This window comes from Ctenocephalides felis, unplaced genomic scaffold (assembly GCF_003426905.1).
Source record: "Ctenocephalides felis isolate EL2017-DRISC unplaced genomic scaffold, ASM342690v1 CF-g0.4_SCAFFOLD_00845, whole genome shotgun sequence".
Taxonomy (NCBI): Eukaryota; Metazoa; Arthropoda; class Insecta; order Siphonaptera; family Pulicidae; genus Ctenocephalides; species Ctenocephalides felis.
The window spans coordinates 36,684,596-36,703,934 of NW_020536999.1; the positions used below are offsets into that span (position 1 = coordinate 36,684,596).

Below are 19,339 nucleotides of genomic sequence, written 5' to 3' on the forward strand. Positions count from 1 at the left end.
CTGGAACTATGAGCCCGACAGCGAACAAACATATTGTTATCATATCACTTTATCTCTATAGAGTAGAGTGAAGAGGCGGGGGTAATTAGACCTGCGTTTTTGGGCACGATAATCACCATTGACAAGACAAACTAGAACGTTTCACGATTTTCAGTTTTTACAGGGTCGATTCGGATAATTTGTATACTTTCTTTTGTTTTTTTATGTATTATGCTTTTTATGGGCTACGAAGTGCTCAGCTATTATTAAAAAAAAATTGTTTTTATTGGGATTTTAGCGTATAGCAAGCCGGCTGTTTTTGTTGAACTATGAATTTAATTTTTTTAATGTCGGTAAACTTTGAGAAGCCCTCCTGTAACATAAATGTACTATAGTGTAATGTAATTGTACAAAATGTAAAAGTTGGCGCATTTGATCAGGAATGGCAAATAGTAAAATACTTGATAATTTTTATTATTGAAAAGTTTCGAGTAAAAAAATAAAAAAAATATATTTATAATATAAGAATTTTTTATGAATATATGTCGTAGTGTGGAAATGTTGCAATAAATAACCCATTAGAAGAATAGGATTCGTTCTGAAAATATAGGAGACGTTCATTGTGGCTGATAAAATATGGTTTACTTACTCATTTTAACGCGACCAACTTTAATAAATCCGTATAATGTTTTATATTTCTTTTCAAAATTTGTCTCTGTCCACGCGTGTTTAGTTTGCCCCAAAACCAACCCCAAACATGACATCGGACAATACATGCTCGGTCACATATTAAAATACTTTAGGACTATAATTACTAAAACATTTGTGTAAATGAACAGGTAAATACTAAATAAGGTGAAATTGTGTTATCTGTTTCAAAATTGGGCGCATACAAGTCTAGGCAAACCCATCAGGTGTATGTTTTGAGGGGTAAAGTATTGATATTAAATAGGTTGAGTAAATGGATGAAACATATAATTAGGTGGAAATTTACTGATAATCGCTGGAACATCACTAACTAGGCATCGATGTGTTTTTCGTAGAATTTTTGGTTATTATAGATATCACATGATATCTATCTAATTTTGATAGATTCATGATAATATTGACATGGTGAAGTTTATCCATATGGAATTGGGTATATTTATATAGAAATATTTTATTATATATAATAATATATTAATTAAAAATACTTCAAAATAAAACAGCAATATTTATGAATGAATTTTGTTGTTAATATAATCCATAAAAAAAATAAACTTTCAAGAGTCTCAAACTGTATAGGCGATGCAAAATAGTTGCTTTCTTTAGATAATTATAGATTTTACTGATAATAAAAATCCTATAAAAAGTTAATTTCAAACTCGTGAATAAAATTAAATTGTTTATCAAAAATTACTAATGGTATTTAAACATTATATTAGTACCTAATCATTGAAAAATTGCTGTGAGATAACTTTACAATATTATAGTTGTTTTCTAATTGTTACAATTATTCGAAATTTTGCATATTACTATACCAGCATTTATAAAATCACAAACGATGATAATAGTTTTAGTTCTATATTATACAAGCAAATTAATCATTTATTATTTCTCATGGTAGGTCCGTTAAGGTATTTGCATTAAAAATATAAAGGCACTCGTATCAAAGATTTTATCAAACGCAATGACAATCCAAAAATTTCTTTACTCGCAAGATCAGAAAGCAGAAAAACAAATAGCTCAACCTTTTCCCTTTGTCTAACAAAAAAACCTAATTAATCATAGTCAAATTATAGTCTGAGCCATTAAACACACAACGTGTAAGATTTGATATTAATTCACCTAGGAAGTTGATTTAATTATTATGTACACCGCGCCGTCCCATAGAGCATTTTCATGTTTTTCTGTTTTCACAATTTAGGTTCAATTTTTCGTGGCTCATACATTAAATAAACACATGAATAATTCAGAGTTATTAAATATATTGTTTTTTCTTTGGTTTTTAATGGATCCGTGTCCCTTTCCAGGTTAAATCGACGATAAATGGATTTTTGGTTTGTGAATTAATTTGACGTATGTTTTGAACAAACATGAAAATAATTTTATAAGGAATTATAATAAACTGATTTACAAAGATATGAAAATTACTACTATGTAGTTATTAAAATAAATATTTTTTGTATTCATTTTAATTGTGCGTTTTAAAACAAATTTATAAATTATACTGTTTTATAAATGACTTAATTAGCTATGTTTATATATCATTAAATAAATATGAGAATAATTAATTACTCAAAAATATTTTGCTTTTACATTACACTTATGGTATAATTAACATTAAGAAAAAAATGTTGCCAAAGTTTTCATTTGCCAATTTCTATATTTTTATTCGGTTTTAAATCATATACCCAGTAGGGTGAGGCACAAAAGTCCAATTTGACATTGAACAATTATATTGTAAAACCAAACCAGTTACATCACAACAAATACCACATTCTAAACAAACAACTATCTGACTATGTTCAGTAAAACTCCTAACTATTTCATCTTTGTAGAAATGTGTTTTTTGCTTTTTTTTTGAAAATATGTTATCTGGTCATTTTTACTCCATAGGAGGAGTAAAATGGGGCATCCATGTGGCACATAGACCCAATATCTTATTTTTAATTCAAGAGATTACATGAAGTAATAGCTACAACTAATGCAAAATATAAATTTTATGGTCATATTTTTTACAAAGATAACACTGTATATAATCTTGATCTGGTATCGATTAAGATTTTTTTTACTCTGGTAAGAGATCGATTTTTTTTACCTCGATTTATCCTATACCTATACTCAAACTTTTTTTTTATTAAGCTTTTTAATTACATAATTATATTATGTTTGTTGATATTTATTAAAATTGCAAGATAAATTCAAATAAAAGTTCAGAACTATGTATATTTTCAAAGCTTTTAAACTAGATTTTCTTTTCTACTCAGTTAGAAGGATTACAAACTTTCGTATCGATTTCAAAATGAATAAGTACGCTGAATAAATTTTCCAAGTAATCAGAGACCACCCCCATTAATCAACCCTCTATTACGTAATGTACACACATACTTAAATATCAATTATAAAAGTAACGGCATCATGTATTGTGTGCGCGCGATCGTACACGAAATCTCGGAGACTTAACATAAATAACAATAAGAGTTTTTGCGATATGCTAAAGTGAGTAATTGTTAATTACGGTTTCGCATGATAGAAAAATATTTACCGTGCATGCAATTGATGTCATACACAAACGAGCTGCCCGACTTGGATTCTACTTTTATATTGTTTTATAATATTCAGGAAATTTACAGAATGTTGGGGAAAATGATTTTATTATACTGTTATAAAAAATCAAATATTCTCACATGTAATTGAGGCACCATATTCGAGGAAGCTCAAGCATAAACTACTAATGAATATTATCCTAATCTAATAAATTGTCCATAGCAACAATTTCTATACATTTTTATTAAATTATGGGCATATGTAAGTTATTTCATCTCTATTTTTTATGATAATCAACCAGTTTGTCAAAAATAATTGAATTGGAATTTTTTGTTGATAATATCAAATAAATTTTAATAATTTACCATCATGTTTCATATAAAATAGCCGACTTTAATTAGATAAACGTGCCTTAAGGCAATTTGCTAAAACTTTTCCTACCGCAATTTATTTTTTTGTTACTTGAAATTTTTGAATAAATTAAATTTTTTTGAATATTTAGGATCTTAGAAATTTTGATTATGTTTATCATTTTTAAAAATATTTGAATTTTTTTAAAGTGTCGAATGATCATTTTTGACCGCCAGGCACATTTTTTATCTTTTCATTACCTGTCATTTGTACTGATTTGTCATTTTTGGCACTTTTTGCCCAGTATCTCCGAAACGACTGCACTTACCTTCGCCAAAAACTAATCAGCAAGTCTCCCTGTTAATAGGAATCGAATGCTTCTTAAATCATTCGAATATATTTATTCTACTTTCGATATTGTCAAAAAAAAACATATCCGCTCATTCATACACATACATCCATTTGTTCTAAGATATGCCAAAATGTTCAGTAACCTTTGATTCGCAAACATGTAAAGAAGTTCTTATTTTCGATTTTTTGCAATAACTATAACTTACTCTACGGGAAGTTAAAAAGAAAGAAAATAAAATCCAATTATTAATTAAATAGAGTCTTCAATATAAGATACCAGTTTTGCAATAATTTTATATATGCAATGTGCGATTCGAAAATTTTTGCTATTTAATTTCTCAATATAACCCCAACCCGATCTCCACTTTATCAGCCTTGTTCTATCACAAAGTAAATATTTCATTTGCTTGACTTAATGCTGATTATTTTTTAATTGAATACACTTACAATTTCTCCCGAACCAAAACGAGCTATGATTTATGTTAGTTTTCTACCGTCACCACATCATGCGACATATTTCAGTTTTTTCATCAGACGTTTCTTTGTTAATTGGCAGCTTTACCACATTTTTCTTCTGAATAATTATGTGTGGGTTGCTATCGGTCTTAATGCGTAAATAATTCGTATGCGAGATTGAATTTTTATTAGCAGCATATAATTAATTCTTTGCCTTAAAATCATATGAGTAATGGTTTATGTATTGTGGAAAATAATTTGGAAAATATGTAGAAAGGTATTGTTTAACTTTAAACAACATTAATAATAATTTTCAATAATTGGTACTATTTGATAAAACATGCAATACAGAATATTGCTTTTTGTTTAACATTTTTAATAAAAATAAGAATAACATCAAAAATCGAAATTTTGATACGGCGATTTTGATATAAAATATTTACATCATTACTTTAGACTAGAGAATACTTTTTTGATTACATTTTTGCTTTGATAATGCTTTATAAAACATATGCTATTTGTTCAATTAAAAAAAAGGAATGTTAAATGAAAAATATCTAAGTTTTCAAATTTGTATCTAATTATTATAATATTTATTATTTTTTTCCAGGTGAGGGTAGTTGTAATTCCAACGATGGTGCCGACATGCGCTACTCCACATTGCGGCATTGCGAGCTCACCCAAAATGGCACCTCTCTCCAAACTTCTGCTCACCAGGTTCTGCACCAAGATATGCACCAGAGCATACACCAGTCTCCTGGTGTATCACAACAAAGCTTAGGCAGTGGGTCTGAAGATGAAGGCGGAAATGGTCAGGCCATGGACGGATCAGCGAGTGGTGACAACGATGGTTCCTGTGGAGGAAAAAAGAAACATAGGAGGAATAGGACGACTTTTACTACGTATCAGTTGCATGAACTTGAACGAGCTTTTGAGAAGTCACATTATCCGGATGTTTATTCGAGAGAGGAGCTGGCGATGAAAGTTAATTTGCCAGAAGTCAGAGTACAGGTTAGTAATTAGGAAATATTTATTTTTTTATAATATATGCATATAATATATATATATATATATATATATATATATATATATATATAAATATTTATTTATGTATATATATATATATATATATATATATAAGCCTAGTATGATTTCCCAAAAAACTTCATTATGTTATTGAACGTTTCGGAGATGTATCCTTCATCAGAAAAACAAATACATGTTTCCACTTATTCATTTATGGAAAAATTGAAAGAATTTACTTTTTACCTTATTGACTATCTATTTTAGGATTATATGCCAATGTACCTATATATTATGATTAATTATTATTATGATTAACCCTTTCCACTCGGATGCCGCTGCTCCGGCGGCAAAATACTAGCTATTGCAAGTAATACGAGTGGATATGGTTAATTTGCGTAAATTTAAATCTAGAAAACCTTGTTATTTATGCATTTATTAACGTAAAGTAAAGCCAAATTTTATATCACCAACATTTTACATTAGTAATATGAATATTTCGATATTATAATGATGTTTGGTGGAACACAGGGAACTCATTTTTTGGTAATACACGGAAATATATATATATATATATATATATATATATATATATATATATAGGCTTTTTATATCTCAAATAAATAATCAAATACAATATCATTACTGTTTCGTAGAAGCGACAACAAAGTGTTTAATGAGCTCAAATCGCCTCGGAATATTTTTATTAAAACGTTTTCGTATCACGTGAGTGGTGCTTATTCCTTTTATCGGCGTGGAATTCGATGAACATACATGATTCGTAGCAATAACAGCGATAAAATTCTTATTTTGGATATTCATTTAAATGCTTATACACTATATCAACGGTAGATACTGTACATGAAGATCGTGAAAAATTGTTTATATATTCATATATTCTTGTTTGATTTATCGTCAGGATTTTATCTGCGCCTATAAATGGATAGCGATCGCACGATTTAGTCGTTTGCTCATGTTGAGAAAATGGGAAAATGCATGTAAGCATATCTATGTGAATTATGTATAGTAATAAGATACATTGGAAAAATACAGTTTTGATACGGTTTCATGTCTGTACATAAATATTGACATACATAAAGCCGTGAGCATATTAAAAATTTAATAAAAACTGATATAAAGTATGCAATGGATAAATTGAAATTTGAAATCGCAAAGTTTTGTATAAATTTTCAATTTTAATAGTTTTTCCATTTTTGAGTTTTTGAGGTATCTTCTTTCTATATTTATTTTCACAAAGTAGCAATTTTAAACATTTTAAGCACTTGCGTCTACAATGATACTAACATAATCTTTTACAATAATGACACTAAAATTTGTAAAGATATTTGAATAAAATTTTCATTAATATGGTAAATATAAGGATATTCTTTTAACTATCTCTTTACACACGTGCACTTCAATTGATGTAACATTAAATTTTAAGGGTTTTAAAAATATTAATTTTTTTGCTGATTTTGGATGATCAACATATAAAAGTTTTCATAAAACAGCAACGAATTAAGCTTATTTTTAGAACCTTGCGGGAAATGACTTTTGATTCTACGCTTAGAATTTTGTGTAAAATGTAATAGAATTTATTCCATCACAATATTTCATATAAAATATAGAACGAAATCAAATGATATTCTATTCCCACATGGCATCGAAACAATAAATTCAACGATCACGGAAAACATAATGTAATAAATAACATATAGAACGTCAGTTGATACACTGGTAATGTATCATAATGCTTTATAGTTTCTCGTGCATCCGTACCAGACTGCATCGTGAAAATGTATTCTCTAAAACTTCATATATGCATTTGCATATATATCCATTTCGATGCATCGGAAAATATATTTATACAAAGTTTTATATTTATATTGACAACAGCAAAAAATGTGAAAAATCGATTTTATTACGACGCGCGATATATTTCTTACATGATGTTCGTTCGTGTTATTTTAGCGCAGACATGTTCATATAAAACATAAAACCTGGAGAAAAGAAATGATCATTTGTCATTGGAATGTGTATTGCTAATATTGATAGGGCACGCCAAGAAGCTAAAATAATAGATATTTATTTAATTATCAAATTAAACCGAAGAAACTAATGCAGTTCAAAACTGCAGTTTTATCTTGCCCATACTTTTCAATCCACTTTAAAATCTTAACTGCCATTTGGTAGAAGCAAAACTAGACAAGATAGTGTATTTTATTTGCGCAAATTAGCATATCTTAGCACTACAATGGTGGATTAAATAATTGAAGTATTTAAACGTTTAATAATTGTAGTATTGAAAACATAGAAAATATATATTTCAAATTAGTACAAGCATTTATCTCTATTCGAGTATACAGGAATTTATATAATTTTTACCTTTTATGAACACATATATTAACAGAACTGCATAGGTACTTTATATATATATATATATATATATATATATATATATATATTTACACTTCTTCGTACCTTCGCATCTCCGATAAAAGACCGAAAAGGCCCCAAGGGCTTCAAGGATTCGTAATGTGTTTGTATATGTGTATACGTCTGGCTCGGCAAATGCTTGCAAATTGGCTAGTTTTGCGTTATTGATAAATCTACCGTGCAACCCCTAAACTTTGGGGCGCCTTTTCACCCTCCCAATAGGAGAGCTCGCGATCGTGAGAGCGATCACACAATTTCTGGTAGATGGAAGAACCGGCCTCTGGGCTATAATTCTCGCGGCGAAAGTATGAATATATCCCCAATCAAAAACGTATCAAAACGGACGAGATCTTTGACTAAATTGCCTTTCTATATTAGATTACATCGTAATATGCATGTAGAGCGATGATAGAGATGATTGAATTCGTTAGATAGGAATTTTTTGGAATACGATTTTGCAACTATAAAAACATGGTTAAGGAAACGCGTTTATATATTAGTTTAGTGAATTTATAGTAGAATTATTTGAATAAATATGATTTCACTATTAATCATCATTTATTTATTCTGAAGGTTTTATACTTAAGATTGTCTAAAAAGAGCTCATTTAAATCCCTCTCTTTTTCTGTATCAAACGAAAATATTTTTCTTGTGTTTATTTAGGTGACAAATGATTATTCTTCTATTTGTTGAAAAATTCTCTGAAAAAAAATATTTTGGCTTAACTTTAAATTTTTATTCCTGTAATTTTCATTTCAGTCTGAAGGCCTCCCGTAAACCAAACTTTTACATTACGGCTTTTAAAACTAGCCCTAATATAAAATCCCTAATTTATATGAATATTTATTATTCAAATTTTTATAGGTTACTATCTCGATCAATATGATGAAAAGTGTTAACTGAATTTTATACAAAACAAATAAACATAAATACTAGGCAATCTGATCGTCGGATCTCTAACTCAGTTTCAGTATTCCACAAGTTGATAGACACGCCATTTCGAATGGGTTTCTTTGCCGGGAACGTGGGCGTGAGTGGGTTTGAAGAGTATATACATTTGTGAAAATTGAACAAAATAGTCGATTTGCTCAATAAATTCAGTTTGAAAACTTTTATTTATTTCGTTCATAGTTTTGAGTACGTTTCGTCTTTATTGATTCAGTATCAGTTTCAGTATTACCATATAATTATAGAGCGACTCTCATCACCTATGTTAGAAATGATTTACGTTTATATGTTGACTATTGTGCATTTAACCAAATTTATTTATTTATAATAAAATTAAATAATAAATCTATAAATACATTTATAAATATACATGTGTGTTTTGTAGTATGAAAGTAAAGAGTTGTGTGTCATTTTACTATTAATTAGCTGTGTTGTGGCGCGAATTTTTAACTATGTTTGCCATGGTACTTTAAGTCATTTTCAAATGATAGCCCGACAATTTTTGAAAATTTTAATTTTTAAAGTTCAAATAGCCTTGATATATGAAAATTATGTCTATAAAAATGATATTGTTTTTATGAAACTGATAATATATTTAAAAATTCACTGAAATGAATTATTGCAAAAATTGCACAAGATAGTTGAACAACAATTTGTTGATGAATACTAACATATAATTTTATAATTGAATAAATTGACCAATATATTCATTTCTTCTAGTACCATATATTTTAAATCAATTATAATACTTTGCATGAATAACTCTACGTGTACTTTTTTTCATCATCATATCCGAATTCAGTTCATTACAATCGTTATTCTTTCTACCTCAAATGCTTCCAACTAACTATATGTCAAAAGCAGAGATTTATTTCATTTTAAAATGATATTTACCATTTGAATTGTACGAGCATTCGTATTTATCAACCATAATAGCTTTGTACGTCATATGGCCAATTTAAAATCTAATCATCAGCGTCACGAATCACATTGTTTGTAAAACAATTTCTGAAAAGTCACGGCGTATTGAGACAGCTTCAGTTGACAGGCGGCGTCGCATGCGACCAAACAAACTGTCTTCCTAATCGTATTATAAATATAACCAACTAACGAACCGAACCCGTCACATGGAAAATGTCATCCCTGTAACAATACAGGAGACCGGGGGTAATAATATCCACTTTTTATTACTCACGATTCGGGTTAAAATGATTTCTCCATATATCAATAGTCAGCAAATTGGGTCTTTACAAGCTCAACCAAATTCCATAAATTGAATGTCTTCTCATGCTACAACTTATACGTTTTTTTACACGAGAATACTATTTTTGTTTACTTTTTAATTCTATTTAAAATATAGTATATATCTTCTTATAGTAGATATAGTAAATAGATATTATAGTGGTTGAAGTGATCTACTACCGTAGACCTCCATTTTCATTTGGCGGATTCCGAATTTTTTTTTGCTGACGTGGACCCCTGAAAGTTGCTATGGACCTCTGGGAATCTATGTAGACCACTTTGAGAACCATTGCTCACAAATATTTACTTACCAGCTACGCTTTATGAAGAACAGACAAAACCTAAAGAAGTTCGTTAATTTTTATACCGGCACATTGAAGAGCCTATTCCCAAGATAAATATTATGTGACTGTCTTTTATGTTAAACTGCCAAAAAGTTATGTCTTTGCTGTTCGATCAAGCGTTTTACACATGAAACCTAACCTCCAAATTGCATAAACGTCTGAATAATAGCTTTAGTTTTACTTCACGACTGTTGCCAAAATGGTTACAGTGACATTTGATCGATGACTATTAGTTGAATAAAAATTTATTTCGCATTATATAATTTTTCTTCATAGTTCATAAGAATCCACCGTTCATGAAATTCGTAATTTTCAATTTATACTTCTTATGCAACATAATTTATAATGTGTTCAAATATTTCCAAAATATATTATCAGTTTAGCATATATATTTTCCTCTCCATTTTTATTATTTCTTGTTCCCAGCAATCCAGCTATCCCCAATATACCCTAGTGCCGAAACGAGCGCGTTTTCATTCTGAAAACTATTATATCAGAATACCTTATTTATTTAACATAATAACATTCAGTCGTCGGTAAACGAATAATATATATTATCTCTTTGCGATATTTCCTCAGTTATTAAGTTATCCCGACCGGAAACTTTATTACGTCTGCGATGGCAACACAGTTGCACGCAGAGTTTGCACATGTACAGAGTCGGGAAAATAAAGATGGAAGAGTAATATTGACGGGATTTAATTATAAAGTATTGATTTTCGAATATGTACTTCAATTATAATTTTTTTAATAGTTTTATATTCTTGCCAATCGTCATTAAGTTTGTATAGAAAAAATCAAATGATTCAATTTTAAACTTTTTAACAGTATACCTACATGTGAGGGAAAGTTGAAAACATCTTTTATCATCTACCTAAAACATATGACTGCATTATAAAATTCTCAAAATTTGTTAAGCAAGGCACTGCCCCTTCTTGTGCCTTGCCCGTGGCCACTGCTGGCAGATTCCTCTTAGGGTACCTACATGAAAATTTGATTACCATGTGGTTTTTGCCATTAATTTTTACATTTGCGAATTAGTAGATAAACGGTTATTGGAAAATTCTTTAGTATATTTAATAATAAACTGCGAATTCTAAATAGTTTTTTAGATTTTTATGTGCAACAAAATAATATAAATTTTTATTATTTCATTTACTTCAAAACTTTAATCATATATTTTATTTTATTATAAATCAAAATAAAAATTAGTTTGTCATATTTACAACATGATAATTCTACCATTTCATATCTTATAGATTTATCGTAAAATCTCCTTTGATCCATTTGCAAAATATTGACTTTACATTTGCCTGATATGTTTCATATGCATAATATAAGCAGTTATCGGCCTTGTAAGGTGAAGGTGACATGTGTATGTAAAAGTAAATGTACGTGATGTCTGTAAAAAGAGCAAAACCTCAAAGTTTTAAATTAAATTTCCGGTCCTGAATCGACTTTAACAACCCCGAACGAAACGAATTGCCGTTTTATATTCAAAGTAAGTGGGGGTGCTATGTCGGTGCTTTCGCGGTCTAGCGGCTCAACGCAAAGAATATTATAAATATATATATATATATATATATATATATATATATAGCTTTAATATAATTGCTAAAATAATGATAAATTAACAATTGTACTTTTGAAAATTATCGTGTATCATTTAACATGTTATTTCTTTAACCTCATATATGCTTGAATTATAATTAATAATAAACCTAACATTTAGTTCAAAGCTTTTAGATCACAGAGCATTTCGAAAATGAACAACAAACGCTTACATAAAATCCACCGTAGAATTAATTTGAAGGCATTATATACAGAGACTTAATTGCGGGCATATCACTTTGGTAAACCGATACACGACGACAATATTTGCACTGTATACATTTCGGTATTGTTGTTTAATTAGAAAATCTGCGTTGATGAGAAATTATACATTTTGATAAAGCTGCAATGTTAATTACGTATGAAATTGTCTAAATGTTGGCGAATCTATTAATTAACAAAAAATACTCACATGGCATGTTTTGAAATCGATGGTAATCGATTAATATGATTGTTATGGAATATCTGATAAATTTAGTATTGCATTGTCGATCAAAAAAGACATATTTTTATTCAAAACTGCTTTGTTTTTCAAAATAGTTGCAGACGTTTAAGTAATTTTTATATTAAAAGGAGATTAAAAATCCGGTCATAATAAACACATGAATCTGAAGTTAAAATTTGTGAAGCACCAGAATAAGGATAAGCTTAAACTTAAAACTACAGCTACATGGTAAAAGCTTCTTAGTGCAAACGATTTTGCACCTTGTATTTTCTCCATTTTTGTAGTTTGACCTCAGATTTTGACTTCTGATTAGTGTTTAGCGGTGAAAATACGTCATTAAATATATGTTGCACATCCAACACGGTCTACCTTTTTGTGTTCTAGTGTAATTAATCATTTTTAAAGGCGATTAATAATTAAATTGAATTAAAGTAAAAGTTTGAGACATTTTTGACACCGCATTTAAATAGATAGATACATTTAAATGTATATTGTGACAGATAACGATTTTGTCTTTTTATCAATATACACCACAAATTATAATTAAATTATGTGTTATTACTAGAATTAATGGCAAATTGATGATTTAATCACAATTGCATAAAACATCTTAAATAACAATATATGAATATATAAAATTATGTTGGCTAAAATCTGCGTTGATGAGAAATTATACATTTTGATAAAGCTGCAATGTTAATTACGTATGAAATTGTCTAAATGTTGGCGATAACTTGCTTTTTGTGCTGGGCCATACATAATTAGTTATTGCAAAATTTTACGAAATTTTAATTGCACTACAAAATGCCTTTATCCATTTTTCCACAAAGTAGTCCAATCAACTCAAATCTCTCCAGTCACATCACATGTGTTTATTTTATTTTTAACCAGCTTCCGACTTCAAATAAATGACTAGTTTTCGGGATTTGTGCTACACAAATCACCTCTAATTGAAATTCGAACTGTTACCTAATTACGCGAACCCTATGTTCGCCGTTGCGGCCACCGGCAGACCTCAAAGGGAAGGCTGATCTCTTCCACAGCCACGGCTGCGACATTTCCCTTGTTATGCAATAATATTGTAAGAGGATTGCGACGTTCTGTGCGACGTAAGCGCATTTGTTAAATTGTATTACGGGGACATGGATATTGATTTGGATTTTATAAATATTAGAGAAAATGAATAGAGAATTATAGAAGAATAATAAAGTTGTACATTCGTTGTACAAAAATGCTGCTCAAATTGATTCAGTGTTGTTTGCTGGTAATCTCAACAAAGCTCCATGTACTGTTTGATTATATTAACTATTTATAAGAAATAAAAAATAAATTATACGACTGTTGCGAAAGTAGAAACCTTGTTTATCCGGAACCAGTGCTGGATTTACAGTAGGGGCAATCGGGGCTACTGCCCAGGGCGGCAAATTTTGGGGGGCGGCAAAATTTGGATAGTGAGAAAAAAATTCTATTCAATATAATCAATTTTTTTTTAACAACATTTTTTATTTCAAGAAATATAATTAACAAAACATAATACGATTGCAATGCAAAATTTGGGTTGAAATAAACGATAACTAAAATTTATTATTTTGCCTTGCCTCCCTATCCGAACGTAAATTATCAAATTGGTTAATAAGTTATCAAATTTGGCAATTTGGCTAATATAAATATCCGGAAAGAAGCTGAAAGTTTAAGAAAAATATGTTTTTCAGTTCTCGAGCCCTCTTAAAATGACGTATTTGTGCACTTCCAAGCTTAAAGCGCCGAAAAACAAATTCAAACTAGTGACTCATTTGCCTTAAGACAAATTACTGAAACATCCCGTACTGAAAATTACATTTTATAAAGAGCTTTAAATTTTATTGAAAAATGAAAAAAAAGACTTCTAAAACACATTTTTTGTATTTTGAATTTTTTCGAAAATTATGAACTTTTTGCAAAGCAATAGCGCTGCGTAGCTGTTTCAGAGAAGAAATATCGAAACTCAATTACCATTTTTCGTAATTGCCTGTACCAAAAGCTAATCAGCACGTCTCAAATCTAATATTTTTTAATTATTCAAGCCGATTTATGATTCAATTCCTATTGATAAGGAGACATGCTGATTAGTTATTGGTCAAGGCAGGTCCACCTGTTTTGAAGATACGGGTCAAAATGCCAAAAATGATAATTCAGTTTTTGAGAAAAAAGCGTCCAATAACATTCAAAAAAATTTACAGAATAAATAACTGCTTAAATTTGTGTGGGGCAGGTTTAGCGGTTTCGATGATCCAATAAAAAAATTTGATATAAAAACATTTGGCGGACAAAAGTGATCTTAAGACATATGCACATTAAATTACCAGATATTTTAAAGATATTATAATAATAAGTATAAATTTTGTTTACATTTATATAAGTTTTGTAGCATTGTTTATCCGTTAGACTGCGACACGGCGCTTACGCGCTTCTATATTTTGTCTCTCGCAGCTGAAGCAGCACGATTGCTTTAAAAAAAGTTCGAAAGTTTGTAAAATTTCGGGGATGGGGCGGCATTTTTGTCATTGCCCCGGGGCGCCAAATTTCTAAATCCGGCCCTGTCCGGAACTCAGATATACGGATTTGCAATTATCCGGACTACCATCCGCGAACAATTTATATGCATGTATGTAACTACAATTCGAATTTTTGAATGATTAATGCTGGGGTTTGGTATATAAATGTAATGTAATTTAAGGAAATGTATATGTGTATACATAAGAAAGTGTTACTTTCTTAATGAACATTGATTTTCGTTGATATCTCTGTATATATTTGTTATTTTTAATAAATACACAACATTATTCTTCATACATTCGATTATCCGGATTTTCGATTATGCAAATGCCCATCAACAATTAGTCCCGTTAAACGAGTTTCAACTGTACTTATATTTCGGAATTTTACCTATAAACTTAAATTCTTTTTGGCAAAACCAATGGGCTAATTATTATACTGTATAATATAGTAGTTAACTAATATTTATAACGCTAATATAATATTCTAAGATTTTGCATTATACACATATGACTTTCTCGCTATGTTGTATAAAATATTTAGTTAATAACTTATATCTGAGTGAGTTATGAGCATTTTAAATTATTTAAAATTCAATACAATTTGAAAGCATCATAATACCAAAGATAAAAGTTTTTGTAAAAAAAATATTAGATATATTAAATTATGATAAAAAATTAGGTTCAACCATTTTTAAGATATCCCAAAATGTTCAGGAAGGCTTTGAAACAATTCACTTGACTGCACACCAAATACATAGCTTTTTGACCGTTTTTCCCACCACTTTCTATGAAAGGAGCGTAGCATAGCGTTGTCATGTCAATTTTACCGGAGAATTGTCCCTGTACCCCTCAGGGAAAGTTAATAAAGAAAATTTGTCAATTTTTTTAGATGATTTTCATTTTTATGAATATGCATTGTACTATAACACGTTTTTTAAATATATTTTATTCCTCTCAAACCTAATACGGAAACAATGAACGGACCTGCCTATAAATCGCAAAACTCTTAACAGAAATTGTTCTCATTCAATCAGAAAACAAATTTTGCTCCATTGCCTGCACTACCATTGTACGAATCGCGAAACCAATTTCAGTTGTAATAACACAATCTAATTCCGTTGTAAATAGCGCATTATTCTACACTTGAGTATCGCACCTGCCGGGACGCGTTACACCTCATTTTAACGCATAATCGCCTCTTACAGCTATAAAATGATGTTATATAAATGTAAAACAAATAATGTTTGTATTCGGTTTTATTAAGTGTTTTTTGTACGCGATTTATATAGTAGCGACCACTTGTTTTACACGGGGAGCTTTTAACAATGAGAAGAACGATTGCATGCATGGTTTTGATTGCGATTGTTGATTGAATTGCAAACAGCAGGACCTGTATATGGAGTGTATAAATTATATTTTTGATTACTTAACTTGATACGTGGGATTATTATTTATTAAATTTATTTAGAAAGAATGGATAATTTTCTTGGAGATGTCAGAAATCAAAAATGTTATATTTTTTTTAGAATACAGAATCAATGCTGTGCTAAGTTAAAATGAATCTTAAACAACAAACTTTTAAATGTATTTTGACATTCAATCATCTTTCTTGTATTCCTTTTATGAGTTGTTTGTTTCTTTTAATAAAATAAATACGAATGTATGAATAATATACATATATTTAACAAGCGTAAAAATCAACTTGTAATAATTAGGGTTCGTTTCTAGTAGAGTGGCAAGATTCTTGGCTTTACATCCACAAAGTTCTGAGTTTAAATCTTGCGCTGGGTGTCAAGCATTAGCAATAACTAGTTTCACTGAAAATAAGTTCAAACATGTTTCCAAGTAGAATAGCCTTTCGGCCATTGCTGCATTATATCTCAAGCCTATTAGAACCTATGAGAACTTAGGTAATCGAAAAGACATCACAATAGCTGTTAGCGTAGTTTTGATTATAAATAATCCATGATAATAAATATAATAAAAAACTTGTAAATATCTGAATCTTTTCCTCCTTTCGCGTTGCACATGCAGGCTACTGCAAATCTCCCATTAGTAGCAATGTTTTATTTACAGCAATAAAATACTTATCCAAATTCATCGGTACTTTAAGAATTTTATGAGGCGTGAAATATCGATTTCTGCCTTCGTTCCGTGAGATCAAGTCACAATGCCCGGATTGTCGTATTACCATCGACGAGGCGTATTAAGGTACCCATCCATTAGGAAGTTTATTATCAAAGCAACCAGAAGATTTATTATGGAATGAGCAAGAGGCAGATACAAAATAGAGATGAAACATGATGTCATGAGCAATATTTTCGAATTCGCAAGACATCGCCTATTATATGTCTCAACAAGCATTATAAAAAAATTAACAGTACAAAAGAATCATTAGCACTTGGCTTGAAGATTTTTATGAAGCCTCGTAGTAAAATGATAAAAATTAATAGTTCAGGCGACTAAAATGATGTCCACAGTTCTGGCGGAGAGCGGAACAACCAGATTTTACCTGAATATTTTGCCAATTTTATGAGACCATAGTCATAAAATGACTCGAAACGATACCTTTTTTCGTAAAATACAAAAATATATTTTCAAAATCACGTAGGTAAAAATATGTAGGTGAAATTTTATATTTATTTGTGCATAATATTTAATATTTATTTATATTTGAAAATTATTATAAATCCATGCGTTTCAGATAACATTCTTGCTTTTATTCGGTTGATTATACAGTCAAGAATAATACTTTATCTAAGTAAACCATTTGAAATAGTTCAAGAATAAAAATAATAATAATAATAAACTAATCTAAAATTACTTGAAAAGTGCACTATTACAAAATATATATTCAGATATTACAAGTAACCATACAAATAAGCATGAATAATATTTATTCTAAGAACTATAAATAATGAACTATTTATTTGTACGTTTCGACACAGTGTGTCACCATTCAGTAATTTTTTTTAAATATTTATACAGTATAACACCAGGAAAAACAATCACAAAAATTGAAACATACATTATTGAAAAATAAAACATAATAATTTTTTTTTTTTACTTAATTTATTATGTTTTATTTTTCAATAATGTTAGTTCCAATTTTTGTGATTATTTTTTCTGGTGTTATACTGTATAAATATTTAAAAAAAATTACTGAATGATGACACACGGGCCGTGTCGAAAAGTATAAATAAATAGTTCATTATTTTTTTTTTTTTATTTCAACGATTAGCTGCAAATATTAACATTCAAGAAATATGTCTCAACGTCGAACAAAAAATCTAAATCTTATATTAAATGTATGTCAATAATACCTTCAATAATGCAGTAATTCCTTTTTGTAAAAGCTAACATTTCATTTAATGGATTAATTTTGAATCCAGGTATATTCGAACCAAAAATCCCCAAACGAATTTAATCTGATTTTTCCAAAAACCGAAATTCTATAAATTAACCGTTAACACCTTAGATCGCAAAATCCATTTCTTGCGCTGATTTCAATGATATAAGAAAAAATATTAATTTTTTTTTTCTTTAATTAATTAACCAAATTTCTTTATATATTATAAATAAAATCTTAAAAATGAATATAGTAAGAACGGCAATGCGATGTGTTATCTATTAAAAAACTTTTTATATACTACAAAAAATTGATTATACTGGGGAAATGCATACATAAAGTTTTACACATTTTATTCATATGAATAAAAAATTGATTTTTAATTCGTGTTTTTTCTTTCAAAAATAAATATAATATTGAATTTGTTTTAAAAGTTGTCCGTTTTTAATTGCACCTCAAAAAATATGAGTCATTCATGACAAGTTTAATATGATTTTTATATAAAAAATAAATGTTTAAATAAAATGAAAACGATCTAAAATTTGCAACAAAAGTCGATTTTATCTCATTTCACGTTCTAAATATACATACCTTTTCTCTAATGTTCAAGAAATATGAATGAAATTTTGTTCGATCCCCCGAGACCCCGAAAATTTTTACAACTGGACATTTATTGGTCATTTGGTCATAAATTGCTCGGTCGCCTGGTTGCCTAGTGGATGGGTAGCATTAGAAGCAGAATCGAGGCTTATGTTTACTGAATCAATATGTAATATCCGGCCGCTAAAATAGTATTTTCCGCACGAATCCGCAATGAGTACAAAATATATAAAACACATCCTATTATGATGGTTTGTCGTAACGTGTAATATGGAATTCTGTGAATAACAATAAAATTGATGGTATTGGTTTCGATGTTACGCTTCAGTTGATTTTGTAAAATGATATTAAATGCTTATCGAGGGTTGTCTTGATAGCAAATTATCGAACTTAAAGGTAGATTTAAAATAATCATCTT

The 19,339-nt window shown here is 29.2% G+C and overlaps 1 protein-coding gene across 1 annotated transcript in view; it reads left to right on the forward strand.

Annotated features, from left to right (window-relative positions):
- LOC113370831 (retinal homeobox protein Rx1-like) overlaps nt 1-19,339 on the forward strand; it is a 161,707-nt gene that overhangs the window by 101,163 nt on the left and 41,205 nt on the right. The window contains exon 2 of the mRNA XM_026611518.1: nt 4,997-5,397. Within this exon, the coding sequence (XP_026467303.1) occupies nt 5,032-5,397 (366 nt within the window). The 5' untranslated portion in view covers nt 4,997-5,031. The remainder of the gene's footprint in view (nt 1-4,996; nt 5,398-19,339) is intronic.